This window comes from Alligator sinensis, unplaced genomic scaffold (genome assembly GCF_000455745.1).
Source record: "Alligator sinensis unplaced genomic scaffold, ASM45574v1 scaffold1086_1, whole genome shotgun sequence".
Taxonomy (NCBI): domain Eukaryota; kingdom Metazoa; phylum Chordata; order Crocodylia; family Alligatoridae; genus Alligator; species Alligator sinensis.
In genome coordinates, this window is record NW_005842600.1 from 51,231 (window position 1) to 63,769 (window position 12,539).

A 12,539-nucleotide genomic window follows, 5' to 3' on the forward strand; every position below is an offset into this window, starting at 1 on the left:
GGGGGGCCGCCAGCCCCTGTCATAATGTCGCAGAGCACGAGACTCTTCCCAGCGGGGGGCTGCACTCTGGGGCAGGCAAAGCTGCGGCGGGCTGCGTGCTGAACCACCAGTGTCCTGACTGAGCCAGAGCCCTCCAAGCCCCCTGCAGCGCCACTGTGCTCTGCAGCAGCTCTGCCAGCCCTGCAGTGTGGCTCCCCACTGGGAAGAGGCTAGCGCTTGGGAAAACTGTGGCAGGGCTACTGCCCGCTTCTGCTCCAGCAGCTGGGCGTTGACGGGGCCAGACACTGCCGGCACAACCCTGGGAGGCAGGGGCAGGGAGTGGGTTTATTCCCTGCTCTGCCCCCGGGGCACTGCAGCTGGGTCTGCCCGGCCCGGCCACAGCTGCCGATCAGCCTGTGCTCGGGGCCAGCCCCCTCCCGGCAGGAGGGGGCTTATTCTGCCAGACGCTACCTTAAGTGAAGACAGAGCAGCAGCTGTGGCCAGGCCAGGCAGACCTGGCTGTGGTGCCCCAGGGGCAGAGCAGGAAATAACTCCACTCCCTGCCCTACCCAGGGGCCCTGCTGGCAGTGTCTGGCCCCATCTCCACCCAGCTGCTGGAGCAAGGTGGGAGCGACTTTGACAGGAGCTGTTCCCATCACAGTTCCCCAAAGTGTGAGCCTCTTCCTAGCAGGGGGCTGCACTGTGGGACCGGCAGAGATGCAGTGCAGCATGGTGGCACTGCAGGGGGCTTGGAGGGCTCTGGCGCGCTGCAGACGCTGCCTCTGCTCTGCCTATCCCACAGCACATCCCCCCACCAGAAAGAAGCTAGTGCTCTGCGACATTCTTGGGGGCAGCAGTCCCTGTCATAAAGGCCCTGCCCCCTCCCGCTGCAGCGATGGGGCAGGAGCATGGCCACACACCGGCTGGCAGGGCCCCTTGGGAGGGGCAGGGAGGGATTATTCCCCCTCCCTCCAGTGTCTGGTGGAGAGGACAGCAGGGGGCTTATTCCCCCACAGGGAGCGAACATGGCAGCGACAGCGAGCAGACCCGGCTGCCAGTGTGGGTAGAGGGGAGACTAACCGTTTTCCCAGCCCCCCTCTGCCTCAGGTGCCATGGTGCCCTACTGCTGCCTCAGGGAGGGGGGAGCGCCCAGCAGACTCTTGCTGGTGGGAGACAGGGGGGAATTAAACCCCACTCCGGGCAGACCCCCACCCCTGCCTGTCCCTGCTCTGGCTGGGGAGCAGAGAGGCGGGGCCAGCCCTTCTGGACTGGAACAGCGAGCCCAGCCCAGAGAGTAGGGGTGTGCGAAATGGGCTGTATTCAGTTCAGATTCAGATTCGGCCTGAACTGGGGACAGTGATTCAATTCGTTGGATTCGGATCACTGTCCCGATTCGATTCGGCCAAATCCAGATCTGAAGATTTGATGCTGATTCAGATAATCAGCAATTTGGCCATAAACACAGTTTTAAATGTTTTTTCTACATACATCGAGGTACCAGGCACGGCTCGTGAACGTTGTGATGCTGGGGTGCATGGAGCATCCCACAGAAGTGCAGAGGGGCCCCCCACAGGCTTGGCAGTGGACATACTTCTGGTCCACTTCCAGGTCTGCCACCAAGCACTCAGGGGGACCCCAGATGCCTCCCCAGAGCCAGGAGGCACCAGTCACCGAGCTAGGGGCCATGGGGGGTCCCCCACACGTACTCCCCAGTGGACCCGGAAGTGCTTTTGGTCCGCTTCCAGGTCTGCTGCTGACCACGCTGGGGACCCACCCGCACTCCCATGGGATGTTCCATCCACCCCACCATCTCAGAATTCACGAGCTACCTGGTACCTTGAGGTATGTAGAAAAAAACATTTAAAGCTGTGTCTGTGTCCAAATCACTGAATCTTTCCAAATCTCTCCAAATCAATTCAGAGGGTTCTGATTCGATTTGGAGAGATTAAAGGCTCTCCTGATTCAATTCGGATTCAGAGATTCAGCTGCCGAATCGGGCAGTATCTCCGCCAAGTCAAATCAGTAACCGAAGCTTCACACAGCCCTACCAGAGCATATGCCAGGATGGTGGGGGAGTCTGGTTTAAGTTAAACCAGGAGAGGTCTGGGACAGAAATTGCATAAACCAGTTTGAGCCAAATCAGTTAAGTCTGATGCTACATTCAACCAGGTTTATCTCAAACCAGTTTCGGTCATTTTGAAACTGGTTTATGTGTACTGAATGTCTGTTCTGTTACTAGTTTAAACCAATTTCTGATCACTTAAACTGGTTTATGTGTAATGTCTGTCCCTAGCCAGGATGTCCAGTGTTCTTATACAAGAGTGCCCACAGGAACCTCGCAACAAAGGGACATTGGCCTATCCACCAGAAGTTGAAATGAACATCTTCTCTGTGCCTCTCATGCAAGCTTGCAAAGCTGTAGCATCTCTTGCCACCACACACACGCGCACACAGGCCAAGCCTGCTAAGTTCTTACCGCAAAGGTATGGTAGGGGGCAGTGGCAGCAGCTCCATGGGCCCCAGCTGCAGAGGGAAGCATGGACAATCCCGTTGAGAAGATCCCAAGAGCGCTAAGGTTGAGCCCTGGGATCAGGTTGGCTTGTTGCTAGAAATGTAGACAGAAGATGGAAACAGGAAGACACGGAATGAACAGAGGAGAAAAACCACAGAGGCAAAATACCGAGCTGACTTCTACTGTCCTGGCCAAACAGCATCAATATGGCAGGGCCTGCCCTACATTGCCTTTGGGGGGACAACAGCCTTCTCCATGGCTGCAAACCCCCCTGCAGCCATATGTGGCCTGGTCTCACTGAGGCCAGCTCTGGCTAGGGCTCTGAAGGTCTGAGGCCCCTGTAGGAAAGGGTGGAAGCAGCAAGAATAGGAGCTTACGCTGACGGCCACAATGTCATTCTCATAGGCTTCTCGCAACTTCTTCATGATTTCCACTTCAGCATTGGAGCAGGCGTCAATGTTGCCCTTCACTGTGATGGTCCGTTCAGGGTTATAAATGGTTAAATCCTGTAAACTAGCCAATTACATGAAAAAACAGTCAGCGAACCCTCACTCAACCCAAACAACAGAAAGAACAAGCAGCTTTTGTCATCCCGCTAGGACCAAAAGAAGTTGCTCTGTTGAGCCCTCTCCTCTCAGCAGCTATGGAGAGCCATACCCTACAGACCCCAGTCTGCCCCTCTGGCCAGTGCTGCTGGCCTTCTGTGTAAGGCAGCACATGTGGGAACAAGTGATTGGAGCTATTTGTCCATTCCAAATCTTCCCAACACATCCCTGCCATGGCTCTTCCTAAAAAGGAGAGCAAAAAGCCCAGGACTGCATCAAGCCACTGCAGCCAGCCAGTAGCCAACCTCCAGGAGCTCTCTGCTGGGCACCTCAGCACCCACCAGGATATCGGCACTTACGGAGAGATGGTGATCTTGGTCCCCGTGTCTTGCTCAATTTTCTTTAGGTTTCGTCCTTCTTTGCCAATCAGTCTCCCAACCAAGCTGTTGTGGGCTAAGATTTTCAAGGGAATCTCTTCAGCTCTAAGAGAAACACAAGGCATTCAGTGTTATGTTGCATGTTCTTTTCACTCAGCATGCGAGGGGCAGGGCCCCCCAACCCCTTAGCTCTGGCACCTCAGCATCCTTCAGGTTCAGTTTTCCTCTGGATTTTACCCAGCCCTCCCTCTTCCTGAACACAGGCACAAACAACAGACACTGAGGGGTGTTTTAGGGGCACAGCCAGGTACTCTACGTCAAAATGATCCTCACAATATCTACAACAGCTCAGAGCATGAACGGAGGCTGAAAATATGGTACCTATTTCCCTCCCTCCCAGAGGAGACCTCTGTAGAATCACAGGGAAAATGCTAGCTTTTCTCTCCATCAGGCTAGCAGGCCTGGTCAAAACTCCCTATGCTGTCATGACCTTCTCATCAGTCCTGGAAGAGGACAGCAGCCCTACGAGAGAGGAAAGGAGGCAAAGGAAGATTTGAAAACAGTTCTAACTACCCGCCACATTTAGCTCCTTTAACATCATGGTGCTGCCAGCTCAGGTAGCACAGTTTGGTCCGACAGCAGGGGGTCCCATTTCAATGTAATGATTTGCCTTCAGGGTTAGTAAGACATTTGCTTTATCTCCAATGAGATCTGCCTAATGAGGGACAATTTTTCTTGGCATGAAAGGACTGTTTTGGATGAGCCTACAGAAATGCACATTTCTCAGATAAAGCCAAGGAACATGTAGCGCAACAGAGCATGGGGGTGACCCCCTTCTGGACTGACTCTTCTCACAGAGGGCCCCCCTGCCTCCACAACACCGAGATATATATTTACATGCATTTTAACAAGGCTGCTAAATGTGAGAAGTTATTGATGGAAATGTAACTATTTAGAAAATTCTGACACCCATGAAAAATACTTTGTAGCACTCCAGCTGTGCATTCACAAAGATGTGCAAATTCTCAAATGACCATAATAGTCTACAAAAAAAGTCAAAAAAAAAAATCATAGTGACATTTTCTTTTCTGTTGCAAAACCCATATATTTTTGATTCTTTAGCATGTGAACAGTCTAAATGATTTTTGTTATGTACTGACAGAAAATAGAGAAAGCTCCTTTAGCTAAATGTTTATGGCAGGAGGGGAAGGCAAAATATGCCTTATTCTGAAACACCAATTGCAAGCAGGGCTGGTCAAAAATTGATAGGCATTTTCCATACAAAAAGTTCTAATCAAATGAAAAATTGTCATTTGCTTTGAAACATTTATAGGTTTTTTCAGTGAAACAATAACTTAATGGACAATTTTCATTTTGAATCATGACTTTTCATTGAAAAAAGTCAACAAAAAGTTTTCAAGCAGCTATGGTTATCACCTCTTGGTCCAGAGGGAAAGGGGGAGGAAAATAATAGAAAGGGAGACTCCAAGGCAGATATATCTCCCCCAAAATGATGATCTAATATCCATGACTTTGGATAACTTTTCTAAATAGACAGATGTATCAAACCAAACCAGCCTCTTTCGCAGGGCAATTGCAGTGTCTATCGCAATCCATCTTTTGGCTCTCTGGAGATGTATTTTCTAAGCTGACTGCCTTTTTCCATAGGTATTTGATTAAAATGAATTAATTCTTCATCATCTCTGTCTGCCTCCTTCCCCTCCTGGGTGTGGGTGTGTGGCAGTCTCCTGTAGAGGCGAGTAAAGCAGGTGGCATACTTACGATTTAGTCTCATCGGCTTCTTTCTGCATGATATCAAGGATCATGCGGCATGCCTCCGAGCACCCTTCTGGGGTGGCATGGATGGTGATTGGCTTCTCTGCAGCACCAGCATTCTCCTTACGATGGATGTCTACCCTACAGCGAGAGAAGCAGCACAGAGAAAGCACTGTGCATCAGGTTGATGTTGTCAAGAAGCATTTTAACAAAGCATAAAAAGCAAAGCCATCTCTTTGTTTTACAATCTGAAAGTAACCATAAACCAGGAATTCACCATTATGCAGCTGAAGCCAGCTCAGCATCAATTCCCCCTGAAGGTGGTATCAGGCAGCTGGAACAGGGACTTGTCCCTATAGTTTTGCAAGACCATGAAACCCTCACCAGACACGCTCAGCAGTCAGGAAAGGCTGGTTTCAAGGCCTGCTAAACCTCTGGAATGAACCTGGCCCATGTTCTGGGTGACTAGTGGCTCTGCTCTGAGCAAACCTAAAGCAGTTTATAACAAACATATGGTTTCAAGAGGCTTTGGCATCAAAGCAATTTCAGTTCAGGTTCTGCCCAAGTTTGTCTTCCAGATCTGGGTTCATTTGCCCTGGGGCATCAAAGCAAATGATTGAGGGGAAGGAGCTGCACCAATGCAGGTCAGACCAGAATACATTCTGCAGAAACAAAGGAGAGATTCCCTTCTCCCCACTGACTGGCATTATTGCTGGCTTTTGCATCCACAGCCACAACATGGTAGGACTTCCCCGTTCTGCTGCCCAAGAGCAGGGAGGGTACCTTTACAGCTGCTACTTAAAACCTCTCTTTCCAACAGTACAAGCGATAGGTTAAAAACAAATAGATTCATTAGGAATTAGTAAAATGCAGGACATCCTCCCTCTGTAAATTACAACACCAAGCATCATGCGGGGGAATGTTCATGTTTAGACAACTTAAACACTACACACAAAGAAAAGGATCTGGCCTGTGGTTTTCTATAAGCTTTTGTATGCTTCAAGGCACTTGGAGTTTAATAAGAGCTTTCACCCTTCACATACCAGCTCCTCTTTCAGTAGAGCTTGAATCCTAGGTTTACAGTTCTGACATCCATTGCCATGGATGGTCTTGATGCCACAGACACAAAATGACTTCCCACAATGGAACAGGCTAGCCTAGATATCCTCCAGGAGCAGATGAAATTGAGTGTTCTCCAAAAGAAGACCCAGTACCCCAAAATGCCCCTGGCCAATTAAGCAATTCATTAATTATTTCTCACTTGCTCAGACTAGAGATCTGTTTTCTGAGCAGCAGAACCATTTGATCTGGGGCTGGGGCAGACCTATGAAGAAGGGTGCAGCAGGTATCTCCCTCCTCCGTATGTAGCTCAACTCTGCTGGCCAGTGTGTGGGAGCCACCTCGTGCCATTCCACCTTCAAGAACAAGAGGCTGGATCCTGCTCTTGGTATGGGGAGGGGGAGCTTGTCCCAGCCCTCACAAGGTTTAAATAACTTAGCAGCAGCTGAGATATTTGTCTTGTAAACAGGATCACCTCTTTTCCAGGATCCCAATATGATCACTAACTTACAAAATACCTGCAGTAAACTGGACAACTCAACTATACGACTGCAGGTTGGGTTAGTGTGGGGACCCTAGTGGATCCGGTACTGGCATCTGCTGATATGACTGCCAGGCTAACACTATCAGGGTTACTGATAGTCAGTAGACTTCAGAGTCCACAAGAAATTTTGCCCCAGCTGGTGTCTTCTTGGGGTCTATTTCCTTTTGAAGCACGTCTCAGAAATGGGACACTCCACATGAACTATGTAGCTTGTTTCTATGTGAGAATGCCTGTGTCCTGGTACGATCATGTGAGAGATGACAATGGATTTGGGAGAACAAAGCTTTGGCTTAAACACTAACAGGCTTGGGAAACAACCAACATGGGATGAAAAAATGGGAAGGAAACCAGAGTTAAATACATTCACAAACATTAATGCGATACATTTGAAAGATATCGCCAGCAGGAAAACACTTCTTGAAAACAAAAGATTAGATCAAGGAAAAAAAGTGTCAAATCTGGATCAGAGCCTAGGAACTGCAACCTATTCACAGTACATCCATTTCAAGACAATGCACACTTGATCGAAAGCTGCCCTCCAGCACGCCTGTATCTCGTCTTGACGTGTGCCCTCTGTGCAAAAGGCCAGGTAGGCATTGCTCCTTGTTTCCAGGATTGCTGTTTTTTTTCAATACCTATGATTTCCTGGGTAGAGAACTGAGCTCTGATATCTCTCTGAGCCTCCCACATTTCCAAAGACATGCTGTGTGCTTGGTCACAGGATTGGTGAGATGGCACTTGCTCTGTGCTCCTCCCAGGGCTTTCGGTGTTCCTTAGAACCATTCAATGCTGCAAACTGTAGCATTCCACTTCTGGGTGTCAGCAGCATCTGGCTTTTTGGACTCTGCATTATCTTGGAAGTATCCCACATACATTTATCAGAGGCCTGGGCCCCAGTTACTGACCCATTTTGAGAAGGGACTCCAAATCACGTGGCCTCATGAGCTCATCTGAGCCAGGAGACAGTTTTTGATCAGACATGAATTAGATTTAAACTGCTGCATTTAGTCCCCTGCTAACTCACCGGTAGCAAAGGAGCTGCTCCACCCCAGGGTGGAGTTTGGGAATGGATGACACAGTCCATCCCCTGGTGGCAAAGGGACAGTAAGCATAAGGGGTGCCAGCTCAACACCTCTGAGAAGCAGGCTTCCTATTTCAGGGCCCAACTCCCCGAGCTGGAAGTTCTGGCTCAGATATGCTATAATTGCCAGTGGCCAAGCACTGTTCCTTCCCTGCTCCCTACCTTCCACTAATGCCTCCTACAAATAAAAACAAGACAAAACGCAATTGACCAAAAGTCACAAAAAATGAAACATTTTTTGTCGTACAGAATAATCTGTTCTGCATTGGACCCAGATATGAGGTATGCTGGGGACCTACAGGCTATACACGGAGTCCTGTGGAAGGAAACAAAACCATTCAAGGTACTTACTTGGACTGGGTTTGCTTAGTAAGATTCTTTATGGTCAAGCCCTCCTTTCCTATGATCGCACCAACAAACTGCGTGGGGACCAGCATCCGCAGTGGGAAATCGAGCTGTTTGGGCTGTGAGGAGCCCCCCGGGGAGGGGCCCTGCTCCCTGGAAGAGTGTCCCCCACGGCGGGATCGTTGAAGGGGCTGAGGGGAGCTCACCTCTTCATCCGGGATGTAGGAAATCTTGAAGGAATAGTTCTCAAACTGGTGGCCACTGAGCTTCTCAATTGCTCTGGAAAGCAGAGAAAGGAACCAGGTTGTTAGGCCGTGACCCAGCTGCAGAGCTCCAAAGTTGGGGTATCTTAGAATCATAGACAATGAGGGTGGGAAGGGAGCTCAGGAGGTCACATCTAGTCCAACCCCCCTGCTCAAAGCAGGACCAGCCCCAGTTAGATCATCCCAGCCAAGGCTTTGTCTGCTCAGGTCTTAAAAACCTTCAAGGATGGAGTTTGCACCACATCTCTGGGTAGCCTGTTCCAATGCCTTACTACCCTCCCAGTAAGAAAATTCTTCCTAATATCTAACCTCAACTTCACTTGCTACAACTTGAGCCCTTGCTCCTTGTTCTGTCATCTGCCACCACTGAGAACAGTCCAGCTCCATCCTCTTTTGAACCTCGCTTCAGGTAGTTGAAGAATGCTACCAAATCCACTGCTTTCCACAAAGCCAGTCATCTCATCCTAGAAAGCAACCAGGTTGGTCAGACATGACTTGCTCTTGGTGAATCCATGCCAACTGTTCCTAGTCACCTTCTCCTCCAAGTGCTTAGAAATGGATTCCTTCAGGAACTGCTCCAAGATTTTTCCAGGGACTGAGGGGAGGCTGACTAATCTATAGTTCCCTGGATCCTCTTTTTCCCTTTTTTAAATATGGGCACTATGTTTGCCCTTTTCCAATCATCAGGGAACTCTCCTGATAGCCATGAGTTTTGAGAGATGATAGCCAGTGGCTCTGCAATCATGTCAGCCAACTCTGAGCACCCTTGGGTACATCCCGTCTGGCCCCATGGACTTGTATACATTCAGCTTTTCTAAATAGTTCCTAGCCTATTCTTTCACCACAGTTGCCTGCTCACCTCCTCCCCAAACTGTGCTGACAAATACAAAAATCTGGGAGCTGACCTTGCCTGTGAAGACCGAGGTGAAAAAGGCATTGAGCACTTCAGCCTTTTCTGCATCCTCTGTCACAAGGTTGCCTCCCCCATTCAGTAAGGGACCCACACTTTCCCTGCTCCTCCTCTTGTTACTGACATACACTTCTTTTGTTACCCTGCCCGTCCCCTGCTAGCTGCAACTCCAATTGCACTTTGGCCTTCCTGACTTCATCCCTGGATGCCCAAGCAATGCTCTTTATACTCTTCTCCAGAAAAGGAACCATTTAGCTGACCAGGCCACAGTGGCTGACCCCTGCTCCCAACTCCCTCTCCATCCAGCCTGCCAAATCAGACATCTGCTCACGGATACCCACATGCTCAGTCCTAACCCAGTCCATGCTGTTCCTTTAAAATCACAGATGGCCCTAAATTGAGACCTAATATCTCCCACCCCTCTGGCCTTAACCTCTCTTGGGAAAAGTAATTCAGAGACATCTGAATGCCTCAGGTAAAAACAGTATGTCCTGAGGTGTGTGGTGCCCTCTATGAGCCACATACAGATGTTTACAGACCTGGACTCATCTTGGCTACCAGAATTGGCCCTCTTAGCTGTGTTGCTGAGTCCTAGGTTCAAGCCCTGCTGTCGGAGATCCACCCACCCACTCAGCGCTCTCACTAGATGCCCAAAAAGGTGGCTCTGCAGCTCATGACAAACTTCCTTGGCCAGGAGGCTTGCATACCCCATATCCGGGCACTGCATACTCTAGTCCCCCGTAGTTGGGGCTGGACATGGACACTGCGGCTTGGGCTAGCTGATGCTTGGTGTAGACAAAGTCAGTGGAGCTGGACAAAGGGGGCACTGGCCTGGATTCTGACTCAGTAGCTTGCTCTTCGCCCCCACCAGGACTATACCTTCTTAATCAGCAGGGGCTCCAGGGCACCCACCACTGAGGGAGAGGCTGGAACACAGCAGCAGGAGGAGAACCCCCTGAGACATAACTGTCAGAAGAAAGAAGGGTGGCTCCTGGGACCAGATGGAGCACACAGAAGTCAGACTCCTGCTCCATCTCTACCCTTGGTGGCTGTACCCCCAACCAAATGCTGCATCCTCAAAAGTACCCTGGGAAATTCAATATGCATTGGCAACATGCCCCTGGAAATGAAGCATGCCCCATCCTCCCCTGCAGAGTCACAGGGGCCAGCTGTGCTGTCCCCACACAGCCTTGCACCTTCCATCATGAAACCCTGCTGGACTGTAGCAGTGAGGATGCTGTGGACCAGAAGGACGTTAGAGAAGGGCATTGTTTTATAGTGAACTGGATGCCTCCCTCAGCTGCAACCTCTCTGAGCAAACTAGGTGAGAAGTGTGTTCACTCTCACCTACCTTGTTCTGAGAATCCAGTTACATCCTGCTAATAATGATCTTGCATGGGCTGCTCCATGGCTCCTGCTCAGAGGTGGTGGGGGGCTTCTGAACATCTCAAGCACAGAGACAAATTCCTCTCCTCTGGACAGGCAGCAGCAGCCCTCCCCTATCTGCAGGAGAAAGGATGGGACCAGACCACCACAGGCTGGGGTTTGCTAGAGTGGATTATTTTGGAGCTGTTTTACCCCCTTGCTTCATCTGGATCCATTGACAATGACTACAGCATTTTCCCAAAATCAAATGGATGGGAGCACGTTGGAGAAGATAGCTAAAGGCACAGCTTGGACAACCTTGCTATTTAAAGCAAAGGAGAAACATGTAGAGACCTAGCTGAGCATTCTTTGACAATATCAAATCTGCAGCATCCGTTAGAGCACAGTTTTAATACAGGAAAGCACTGGGGAAAGGGGACAGCTTCTTAAGAAAAACAGTTGGTGAATGAAACTGCAGAGGCTGCGGAGGCAGGGAGCTGTTTTCCAGCCGCACCAGTAGGAAGGGAGTTGTGAACGGAGGCGATGGTGCTGACAGAGCTGAGGGCAAAGGAGGAGCCTATTGGAAAGCGAGGGAGCAGCCAGCCAGCCTGCACTGTGGGCAGCAGGTGGAAGCACATGGAACCAAGCTGGGAAGGACGCGATCCTGCTGGGTTATAAGGCTCCTGAGATAGTCTTTTTTTTTTTTTTTTAAGGAGCAGTGATTTCGGGGGACTGCTGACACAGAACAGCTTCTGTATGTGAATCTCACCTCCAAAGGTCCCAGCTCTGACCCCTGCTCTCACCCTCCTCAGGACCTGATGCCACAAGCAGCCCTTTGGTTTTCAAAGGTGCTACTCATGGAGTAAAGGGCTAAGCAGTGCAAGTAAGAGTAGCAGAATCATGCCCTAAGTTAAAGTCACTCAGTATACATGACCTAACCACTCCTTGGGGTTAACGGACTTAAGCTATTAAAAAAAAAAAAGACAGAAATCAAGACGTTCTGTCAGGTTCTTCCAATAGACTTAATCGGAGACTAAAGATGGAGCTTTTCTGACTCTTATGGAGAATATCTATGTATCAAACAATGCTCTGGTACATTACATGCAGCAAGTAAAGGCGGAAAAGGATCTTGGAGTCATTATTGACTCCAAGATGAACATGAGCCACCAATGCCAGACAGCAGCCAGCAAGGCCAGCCATACCTTGTCATGCATCCAAAGATGCATCTCAAGCCGGTCCAGAGAGGTGATCCTCCCCCTCTATGTGACTTTGGTCAGGCCGCAGTTGGAGTACTGCGTCCAGTACTGGGCGCCGCACTTCAAAAAGGATGTGGCCAGCCTGGAGAGGGTTCAGAGGAGGGCCACCTGCTTGGTGAGAGGGCAGCAGGACAGGCCCTATAAGGAAAGACTGAGAGACCCGAACACATTCAGCCTCAGCAAGAGGAGGCTGAGGGGGGACCTGGTGGCTGCCTACAAACTCATCAGGGGAGATCAACAGCAAATAGGTAGAGCCCTTTTCTCCCCAGCGCCACCTCGGATGACAAGGAACAATGGTAATAAGCTGATGGAGAATAGGTTTAGGTTAGAGACCAGAAGGCATTTTTTTTACAGTTAGGGTGGCCAAAATCTGGAACCAACTTCCCAGGGAAGTGGTCCTCTCCCCTACCTTGGGCAAATTCAAGAGGAGGTTGGACGATCACCTATCTGGGGTCTTGTGAACCCAGCATTCATTCCTGCCTGTGGCAGGGGGGGGGGGGGGGGGGCGGCGTCAGGGTCCGTCCTGC

The 12,539-nt window shown here is 50.0% G+C and overlaps 1 protein-coding gene across 2 annotated transcripts in view; it reads right to left on the minus strand.

Annotated features, from left to right (window-relative positions):
- The window catches only part of IGF2BP2 (insulin like growth factor 2 mRNA binding protein 2), a 114,282-nt gene that overhangs the window by 24,619 nt on the left and 77,124 nt on the right, over positions 1 to 12,539 (minus strand). For both annotated transcript variants that reach the window (XM_014524361.2, XM_006032977.3), the window contains exons 5-9: positions 8,225 to 8,497; positions 5,196 to 5,330; positions 3,396 to 3,518; positions 2,869 to 3,004; positions 2,456 to 2,584 (exon numbers count right to left, since the gene is read on the minus strand). In XM_014524361.2, coding sequence (XP_014379847.1) covers positions 2,456 to 2,584; positions 2,869 to 3,004; positions 3,396 to 3,518; positions 5,196 to 5,330; positions 8,225 to 8,497 — 796 coding nt within the window. The remainder of the gene's footprint in view (positions 1 to 2,455; positions 2,585 to 2,868; positions 3,005 to 3,395; positions 3,519 to 5,195; positions 5,331 to 8,224; positions 8,498 to 12,539) is intronic.